General features: G+C 39.3%; 1 protein-coding gene across 1 annotated transcript in view; it reads left to right on the top strand.

Moving 5' to 3' along the window:
* LOC109920043 (A disintegrin and metalloproteinase with thrombospondin motifs 19-like) overlaps positions 1-10,474 on the top strand; it is a 412,216-nt gene that overhangs the window by 213,043 nt on the left and 188,699 nt on the right. The window contains exon 12 of the mRNA XM_048619810.1: positions 5,893-6,038. Coding sequence (XP_048475767.1) covers positions 5,893-6,038 — 146 coding nt within the window. The remainder of the gene's footprint in view (positions 1-5,892; positions 6,039-10,474) is intronic.

Below are 10,474 nucleotides of genomic sequence, written 5' to 3'. Positions count from 1 at the left end.
GAAACGTCAGCCTTCCTGCTCCTATGATGCTGCTTGGCCTGCTGTGTTCATCCAGCTCTACACCTTGTTATCTTAGATCTGATCGGCATGGACTAATTGGACTGAAGGGTCTGTTTCCACGCTGTACATATCAATGACTCTATAACTCAACCATCAAGATTAGCTATAAACCACATGCCTATACTAAGAAGTAAATATTAATGGAGTAATATCCCAATCAAACCTGTCACTAAATTCCATCCAATAGAAATATTTTAACATTTGCATATTGCATACAGCTCAGAAGCTGCAGTAAACCATTTGACTACTCAAACTTGCTCTACTGTTTGATCAGATCATGACTTTCCATCTCCTTATATCCTCTGACTTCGTTGTCGATCAAAAATCCATGTAACTCAGATTTTAAAATATACAATGACTAGTCTATACTGCGTGCTTGCTGAAGAATAGAATTCTTCAGACTGGCAGACATGAGAAAAAAACAGTTATCGTAATCACCATCTTAAATCCCTTGTTTCTAATGTGAACCCCTGTTTGTGGTCTCTCACAGAAGGAAATATAACCTCTCAGCATCCCTCACCATAGTGGTTATGTTTCTTTATTGAACAAATTTTGGTTATTGAATGGAAATATAACACTCAAAGCAGCAGCAAAATACCATCATTGGAATTTCAAGTGAATTTTGGGGATTTTGAGTCATCTACCCTTTAGACATCTCTTCCAATTTTGTATTTCCATTGTCAATCAGAACAATTCTTATCGTTCTATATTCTTCAAAGTTGAACATCACAATATCAAGGTAAATATAATGCCGAGTGCTGCCGAATGAAACATGCTATATAATGCTGACGTCGCTTAAAAGTACCAGTGCTACTGAAAATTTACAATCAAAGTGACTTGCAGTTTTACAATTAAGTATTTATGATGCTTTTATTTTACCTATCAAGGGATGTTGCAACCTAGCTAGGATTTTATTATCAGCAGTAATAAATACTTTCCATTTCAACTTTTGAGCTGTAAGTAATCCCTTTGCCAGTTGCCCACTTCAAACATTGACTAAGTATTAACAGTTTATTTTTATCTGTCAACTGTGCTTACTTTACATTTTATTAAAGCCGCTGAAATATGGAGGTGAAGAGCAGCTGGCTGCAGATAGTGTATTACACTTGTAATGTTGTTTAAGGAACAATGCACTAGCATACCCACTGCCAGTCAGATTCATTTTCAGTATTGTTGGAATGATGAACAAAATCCATCATTTCTCAGTCTCTCCAGTTAGGGCCAAGTCACACATGAAAACAATTCAACAAGCCTTCACTTCACAAGGAATGAATTTACTTATAGAAATGGGAACAACAAAGTTATACAAAGAAATTACTGAAATTAAACTAAGTTTTTGACTCCGACTCTATGTAGAATGATTAGAATAGAGAACGAAACGATCACTACTACCATAGTGGCATTGACATGCAGACTGTGCTTTTGGGACATAATGTTGGCTTTGATCTGACGATGCTGGATTTGTCTGGGTTGGTGTAATTTGACATTCAGTATAGAAATGAATGGCAATTACAGTTTTTGTATTTGGCTCCACATGTAATAATACTACTTATGCAGTCTTTACCTGCCTAATGACTTAAGATATTGCTAAAAAGCAATAGGTGGTGTAAGTCATGAAGGCTTTCAACAAATCCCACATAAGAGATTAATATGTAAAATTAAAACAAATAGGATTGGGAATAGTATATTGAGTTGGATTGAAAATTGGTTAGCAGATAGAACACAAAGAGAGGGAATAATATGGTCTTTTTCAAATGGCAGGCAGTGACTAATAGGGTACCGTAGGGATTGGTACTAGGATCTCTCGAGCATCAGTTGCTGAAAGTAAGTGTGCACGTGCAGCAGGCATTAAAGAAGGTTAACTGTACATTGGCCTTCAAAGTGAGACAAGAATAAGGATGCCTTGCTGTAATTGTACAGAGCCTTGGTGAGGCCGTGCCTGACATATCGTGTGCCGTTTTGGTCTCCTTTTCTGAGGAAGGATGTTCTTGCTACAGAGAGAGTGCAGCAAAGATTTATCGAATTTATTCCTGACATGACAGGACTGATGGAGAAGGAGAGGTTGAATTGGTTAGGATTGTAGTCACTGGAGTTCAGAAGAATGATGGGGGGATCTCATTGAAACCTATACAATTCTAACAGGTTAGGTACAGGATAGATGTTCCCAATGGGGGGGGAGTCTAAGACCAACACACATTGCAAATACCTGAATTTAGTTTTGAGGACGGGTCACTCGATCGGAAATGTTAACTCTGATTTCTCTCCACAGGAGCTGTCAGACCCACTGAGCTTTTCCAGCAACTTCTGCTTTTGTTGTAAATAGCTAGGTCCTATTCCTGATCTCTGCAGAACCCCACACTAGTCACTGCCTGTCATAGTTTAAGGATAAGGGATAAACCTTTTAGGACTGAGATAATGAGAAATTTCTTCACCTAGAGAATGGAGACTAAAACATTGTGTTTTCAAGAAGGAGGTAGGCATAACTCTTGTAGCTAAAGGGATCAAAGGATACGGGGGCATTGGGGTATTGAACTTGATGATCAGCCGTGATCATATTGAATAGCAGTGTGGGCTTGAGGGCACATTTTGGCCTACTCCTCCCATCTTTTGAGTTTAGAATTTAGTGTAGGCTTCAGCAAATATTAAGTATCTTGGGTTGAGCTTTTTCATTCAATCATGGGATATTGGTATCACTGGCTCAGCCAGCATTTATTGTCCATCCCTAATTGCCCAGAGGGCAGTTACATGTCAACCACATTGCTGTGGGTCTGGAGTCACATGTAGACCAGACCAGGTAAGGATGGCAGATTTCCTTCCCTGAAGGGTATTAGTGAAGTAGATGGGCTCTTAATAATCAATGTGGTTTACAGTGTCACTGTTTTTTATTAATTCCTGAGTTTTAATAAACTAAATCTTTACAATCTGTCATGGTCGGACTCACAGCTGTCATCAAAACGTCAGCTTGGCCCCTTTGGATTTTAACCCCAGTTACACTCCCTGGTACTTTGCATGTGCACGAAATGTAAAGCAATCCAACACACATTTCCAATGGGCAGAAATTTCCCCACCACAAAAAAAATCATTTATTTCTAAATATAAGGTTTACTTGCCACCTTGGATCCTTGTTCTCCGATGTAAACTTGTGCTGAAATTGCAATTCAGGGTACATGTTTAAAATCTGTGAATTGGAAAAGGAAAATTAGAAATGAAGGCATTCGTTCCCAGTCTGTTACACAATGCTGTTTCTGGGATTTCTCATGTGAATAGCATCAGGCACATCCATATAACCACACAGATAGAGCTGGCTGTGGTATCACCAGACATAATGAGTGATCATGAATGGTCAAAATGTATTTGCAACTAAGCAACACTGGTGTAGTGTGTTGCTGGCAATCAGCAGGTTGAGTGGAATGTGATCTTATTGAACCATATAAGATCCTGTGGTTGACAGGGTGACTGTGGAGAGAGTATTTTCCCATGTAGGGCAATTTAAAACTACAGTTTGAAAGTTAGGTGTGTCTCATTTAAAGGAGGAGTATTTATTTTTTCCAAGTTGTTGTTCTGTGAAATTCTTTTCTGAGAGACTACTGGAAATTGGATCATTGAATATATTGAAGGCTGAATCAGATTTTTTTTTAATCTGTGAGGGAATGCAGGGTGATTTGAGAGGGATATGGGGTGGTGATAGCCTAGTGGTATTATCGCTGGACTATTAATTCAGAAACCCAGATAAAAATATCTGGAATTAAGAATTTAATGAAGACCATGAAACCATTGCCGATTGTTGGAAAGAAAAACCCCATCTGGCTCACCAGGTCATACTCACAATGTTCAGCACCAATTGCAACTCCTCAGATACTAAAGCAATCCATGTTCAAGTCAGCAAGATCTGGATAATATCCAGACTTGGACTGACAAATGGCAAGTAACATTCACGCCACACAAATGCCAGGCTATGGCCATCTCCAATAAGAGACAATAAGAAATTCAGTGGTGTTATTTTGTGTTTAAATGTTTTCAGTGTGGAGATGAATATGACTGAACTTGACGTCATGGCATTTATCTAAGTGTGATATCAAGGAGTGATGGCAAAATTGAAGTCCATGTTAATTGGGGTAGGCAAGAGAAAAGCCTGTCTGCTTGTTGGAGTCATTCCTAGCACAAAGGTCAATGGTTGCTTTTGTTGGAGGTCAATCATCTCAGCTACAGGACATTTCTGCAGGAAATATTCAGTATATTGCCCAAGCCAACCACAATCATTGCTGCATCATCAGTGACCCTCCCACCACCATAACATCAAAGGTAGGGATGTTCAGTGATGGTTGCACAATGTTCTGCACTATTCATGACTCCTCAGATACTGAAGCTATCTGTATGGAATGCAACCCATACAGCATTCATATTTCATCTGATAATTGATAAGTAGCATTCATACCTCACAAATGCCAGACAATGGCCTTTTCCAATAAGAGGAAATCCAACCATTATTGTTTAACTTTCAGTAGCATTACCATCACTGAATCTCCCACTATCAACATCCTAGGCCTTACCATTGACCAGAACTGGAACTGGACCAACCATCTAAATGATGTAGCTACAATAATAAGTCAGTGATTGGGAATTCTGTAGCATGTAAATCCCCTCCTAATTCCTTAAAGGCTGTCCATCATCTGTAAGAGCACAAATAAAGAAAATAATGGAATACTCTCCACTTTCCTGGTGGAGTACTACTCCAGCAGCCCCCAAGAAACTCAACAGCATCCAGGAAAGGCACCCACTTGATTGGGACCCTATCTCCCACCTTCAATATTCACTGCTTCCCATCCTGATACACAGTGGCAGCAGTGTGTACTCTCCAGAAGATGCTAATTAATAGTAGTAACTAATAACTAATAGTAACTAATTAAGACTCCTTCACCAGCATGTTCTCAACCTATGACCTTTGGCATCTAGAAGGAAAAGGGGGAACAGATGCATGGTAACATAATCACATGGAAATTCCCCTCCAACCCAGTCACCATCCCGACTTGGAACTATACCACTGTTCCTTCACTGTACCTTGTTTAAAATTTTGAAAATCCTTGCCAAACAGCACAATGTGACATGGACCATGAAAGTTCCAGCAGATAGCTCTTCACCACCTGTCCAACTGGAGATCACCAGCATAGACAGTGAACCCACATTCTGTGAATATATAAATATAAAAGAAAACAGTTGTTGCTTATTTCAATTTTGACAGACTGAAATCTAAATTTTTTTAACAAGGCCTACATGTGAATAATAAAAAAAAGCCATTGGCGAACATAGTGGGTTAGCAGCCATGTTAACAGGTCACCAGATCTCCTATCCCCTTTCTAAATGAACAAACAGAACAAACAACTCATTTGCTATTTAGTTTATCAGAAGCAGATTACTTTCCAACTACCTTCTCCTCACGTCCCCAGTTGTTCTTGTCTTGGTAATGTCCTTGCCTCAAACCTTCTGCAACCTGTTGCCACTTGGGTGGACTCAGTACAAAGATAATATTGAGCTAGGTCCTGATAAAATTAAACCAGAGGTAGAAACAAGCTTATTACTTGAAAAACAAGTTTCCTTTATGTTTGGAAAGGAATGTAATCTTTACATTTTAGATTGCTATAAGGCTTATATAATTTCCTCAAGAAGTTGTTGAATGATGTTTTCTACATGTATTAGTGAACTTCATTAAAAATTTACAACTGATGATAATCTCCTTTATTGATGATATTCTTTTATGAATCTAAATGTTCCATAAGTGGATCTTTGTGCATGTTGCAAATATGAATTATCAGGGTAATCTATTTTCTTTCACAGTGGTGTAAAGTTGGTGAATGTGTTAGTAAGGCACCTCTTCCAGACCACACAGACGGAGAATGGAGTATCTGGAGTATATGGAGTACTTGTAGTCGAACATGTAATGTGGGAGTGCACTTCCGCCAGCGTAAATGTGATAACCCAAGGTAAGTCAGTGTAATCACCTTGACTGCCTTTTTCAAGCATATTGTTCCATAATCTACTGCTTGAACAACTTGAATAAAACAAGGGCAGAATTTCTGTAATGTCTTCGGTTACACACCCAACAAAAAATTGATTCCACTGTGCCCAATTTTGTGGTGCTTTTTCAAAGTAACAAAACATAATAAGTGATGTTGCATTTCTAGAAACCAATTTCGGGGAAACAGGCACCTGTTCATTTTATCAATAGGCATCGTCTCGACCTCAATCTGTCTTCTGACACCTCTTTTGTATTATAAACACAAGTAAATTTCTCAATAGTCTATAAAACAATAGACATTTAAGCATAAAAGTAGGCCATTTGACAGTGTGCCTATGCTATTTTTCCTGTCGGTGAAAATATGCTGACAATCAAAAATCCCATCAGTTACTGGAGGGCAGAAACATTATCTGAAACCTATATAAACTTTCAAAGAAAATTTTAATTGCTGACTTTCAGCACCAAAGCCATTGGAAATGAATAAATGTAATCAATTCCACTTTTACTGAATACAGGGCATTAAATAATTGGGTAAACCAATTGGGCTCAATGATATCAAACACCATCAGGCCCTGCTGTCTTTTGTAAAATCTACACATTACTCCAACATCAAATTCAAAACTGGTTGCTAGCTTGTTTATTTTCATTGCCAACCAGCTCCCAAACTCTCTTACATTTGCTGCTTCAATTGGTCACTAAGATTCAGACAATCCTTCTTGTCTGCTCCTGCCAAGGCTCTCCATCCCCTCGTTCACCCTACGGAGTTTCTCCTGAACCTAGCTATGAACTAGAATCTTTCTCTTCCATGTCCCCTCATTTTTTCTCTAAACCATGTTGTCTCTGAGATTCCACCTCTCTTGACTGTAACCTCTTTCAGTTACTGTGCAGCAAACTTCCCCTACTTCTATTCAGATTCGTTGATATTATGAGAATATCTTGTAAGAATTTGCACCTTTACAATCTCCAGTCACTGGATTCTTCCTCAAAAACCTCAGTTTTGCCTCCCTGTTCTCACAAATGACCACCCTGAATGGTTTAATAAAGGAATATTGAAATGAACCATATGACAAATCAGAAATGGCAACAATTTTATTATGTTGTTTTGTCCTTCCTCATTCTTCTAGATATCTTTTAGAATGTCTTTGATACTATCAGTCAAATCAATCTTGCATCTAGTCTTTAATAAATTCAATTTCCGCCATAAGACCATCAGAACTGGGAGCAGGAGTAGGCCATTCAGCCCCTTGAGCCTGCTCCGCCATTTAATAGGATCATGGCTGATCTGAAATTTCTCACATCCACTCTCCTCCCCTTGCCCATAACCCTTGATTCCCTGACTGCATTCATAAAATCAATATCTTGTCCCATGTGACTCTGTCTTAAAGTTCTCCAGACTTTGACTCTATCCAAGCTCCCTACTCCTTGTAGGTGCAACTTTATTGATGATGTTCCTAATGCCATTTCCTTAACAAAGTATCCTTTGTTTAAAAGTTCAGGATATTTTAATGTAGTTCCACAGAATCTTTTTAAAACATTACATTTGGTTCATATCTATTCATAACATCAGCCATTGGGCAAAGTGCAACAGATAGTCTCATCTGACCTCACTGAAGTTCTGAAGCTGCATTCCCATCGTCTCTGGCAGATGGAAGCATGGCAAACAACCACATCTCTCATTTCTACCCCCACTTCATATCATTTTCTGCTGAAACTTTTACCACGCTTTTGATTTCTCCTGTCTGAACTATTGCAATGTTCACAGAAATCTCAGTTGCCAATCCTGCTCAACCAGTGTGTTCATTGATATACATTGGCTTCAATTCCAATAACACATCACTTTTTAAATTACCATCTTCTTTTTCAAAACTTTCCTCATTCTGTCACAGCTCTGTAACCTGCTTCAAACTGACAACCCTCAGGAGTTCTGGGTCCCTCCAACTTTGAATCCTGCACTTGCATGGCCCTCCACTGGCAGCCCTCTCTTCAGTTACCTCAGCTACCCTCAGTAAACCCTAGGAGATAGCTAGGACTGCAGATGCTAGAATCAGAGTCAACACAGCATGGAGCTAGAGGAACACAGCAGGTCAGTCAGTATCAGAAGAGCAGGAAAGTCGATGTTTCGGGTTTATACCCATCATCAGGACTGGGTATAAACCCGAAACACTGACTTTCCTGCTCCTCTGATGCTGCCTGACCTGTTGTGTTCCTCTAGCTCCATACAGTATTGTCAACTGTAAACCCCTGTGTTTTCCTTGAAGATCCTTTGATGCGTAATTGAAAAAGACATTGGTTTTGCCACAAATATCAGGACAATCTAGATCTGTCCATCAGCAAACAGGTCCATTCTGATGAATGTTGCTAAATCAAACTTTTACAGCTATTGATCAAAGGATGAACACAAGAACACACAAGAACACAAGAACTAGGAGCAGGAGTAGGCTGTCTGGCCCTTCGAGCCTGCTCCGCCATTCAATAAGATCATGGCTGATCTTTTCGTGGACTTAGATCCACTTACCTGCATTCTCACCGTATCCCTTAATTCCTTTATTGTTCAAAAAAAATCTACCTTTTTTTAAAAAACATTTACTGAAGTAGCGTCAACTACTTCACTGGGCAAGGAATTCCATAGGTTAACAACCCTCTGGGTGAAGAAATTCCTTCTCAGTTCAGTCCTAAATCTGCTCCCTCTAATCTTGAGTCTATGCCCTCTTGTCCTAGCTTCACCTGCTAGTGGAAACATCCTCTCTACTTCTATCTTATCTATTCCCTTCATAATTTTATATGTTTCTATAAGATCTCCCCTCAATCTTCTGAATTCCAATGAATATAATCCCAATCTACTCAGTCTCTCCTCATAAGCCAACCCCCTCAACTCCGGAATCAACCTAGTGAACCTCCTTTGCACCCCCTCCAGTGCCAGTACATCTTTTCTCAAGTAAGGAGACCAAAACTGCACACAGTACTCTAGGTGTGGCCTCACCAGCACCTTGTACAGCTGCAACATAACCTCTCTGCTTTTTATTTCAATCCCTTTAGCAATGAAGGACAAAATTCCATTTGTCTTCCTAATTACTTGTTGTACCTGCAGACCTACCTTCTGTGATTCATGCACAAGGACACCCAGGTCCCTCTGCATAGCAGCATGCTGCAACTTTTTACCATTATCCTATGTCAGGATCCTATGTCATTTTGCATATTAAGTTTCTACAGGAGAATGACTGAGCTCTTTGCATGAAAAATTGCATCCAAATAAGCATTCACTTCACTGCAGGAGAACAGGGTATGTCAAATACTTCAAAACAAATGTTATAAGATTTGTTTTAAATATGGTGATATGATGGTGTTTAACATTTTGTTTACAGACGTTAGATTAATAATGAGAAAACAAATTAGGTGCATATATCTTTGGGTATGCTGTGTTGACATAAATATAGCTGAGTGTGAATCTGCATACCCACTGTTAAAGCCCTGCCCCCTTCAGGGAAGTGAGAAATGATATAACAGCAGCCAGGAGGGACTATGAAAAAGAACAGCAAGTAACATAGAAGGGATTCAGAATATCTTCTACAGCTTATAAACTGTCACTAAGTTATAACTATCAGGATGCTGATTTGGGGTGATAAAGGAGATTTATGACATGTCCGTTGAGAAAACTGAGACATTACATACGTATTTTTCATCTGCCTCTACTGATGGTAGTGTTGTTTCCCAGGTCAGGGTGAAAGAGGAGCTGATTACTGAAGGTGAGGGATTTAAAATTGATGAGTTATTGGATAGGCTGTCTGTATTTAAGAATATAAGAAACAGAACCAGAAATAGGCTACTCAGCTGCTCGAGCCTGCTCTGCCATTCGGGTGGATCACAGTTGATTTGTCCAGCCTCAACTCTTCTGTCATCCATTCCCTAATGTTTGAAAAATCTACTTCCTCTTTACTTTGTGATCTAATCTCCCGTACTGTCTGTGGTAGAGAATTCGAGACATTCACTGCCCTCTGGGAGAACAAATTCCTTCGCATTTCAGTTTTAAATGAGTGTCTCTTTATTCTGTAACTGTGACCCTCGTTTGAGATTCACAGACTAGTGGTAACCTCTTCGCAACGTTTACCCTGTAAGCCCCTTCAGAATCTTATATGCTTCACTAACATTTCCCTTCTTTCTTGTAAACTCTAATCAATAAAGTTCTAACCTGTTCAGCCATTCTTGATACATCAACTCCTTCAATCCAGGAATCAGCCTCCAATATATTCATTTCTGTGCGGCTTGGTTGACCAGGACCCGCTGGAGGTGTATGTCACTGTGGCCAGTAGTATATGTAAATCCATGAGGAAAGGTATAATCACCCTCATCTATAAGTGGGAGGGGCAGAGAGAGAAAATTAGAAATTGAATCATAGAATTAGAG

This window comes from Rhincodon typus, chromosome 3 (genome assembly GCF_021869965.1).
Source record: "Rhincodon typus isolate 14 chromosome 3, sRhiTyp1.1, whole genome shotgun sequence".
Lineage (NCBI taxonomy): Eukaryota > Metazoa > Chordata > Chondrichthyes > Orectolobiformes > Rhincodontidae > Rhincodon > Rhincodon typus.
Note: the sequence above shows the minus strand (reverse complement) of the source record. Positions and strands in the feature narration are given on the sequence as shown.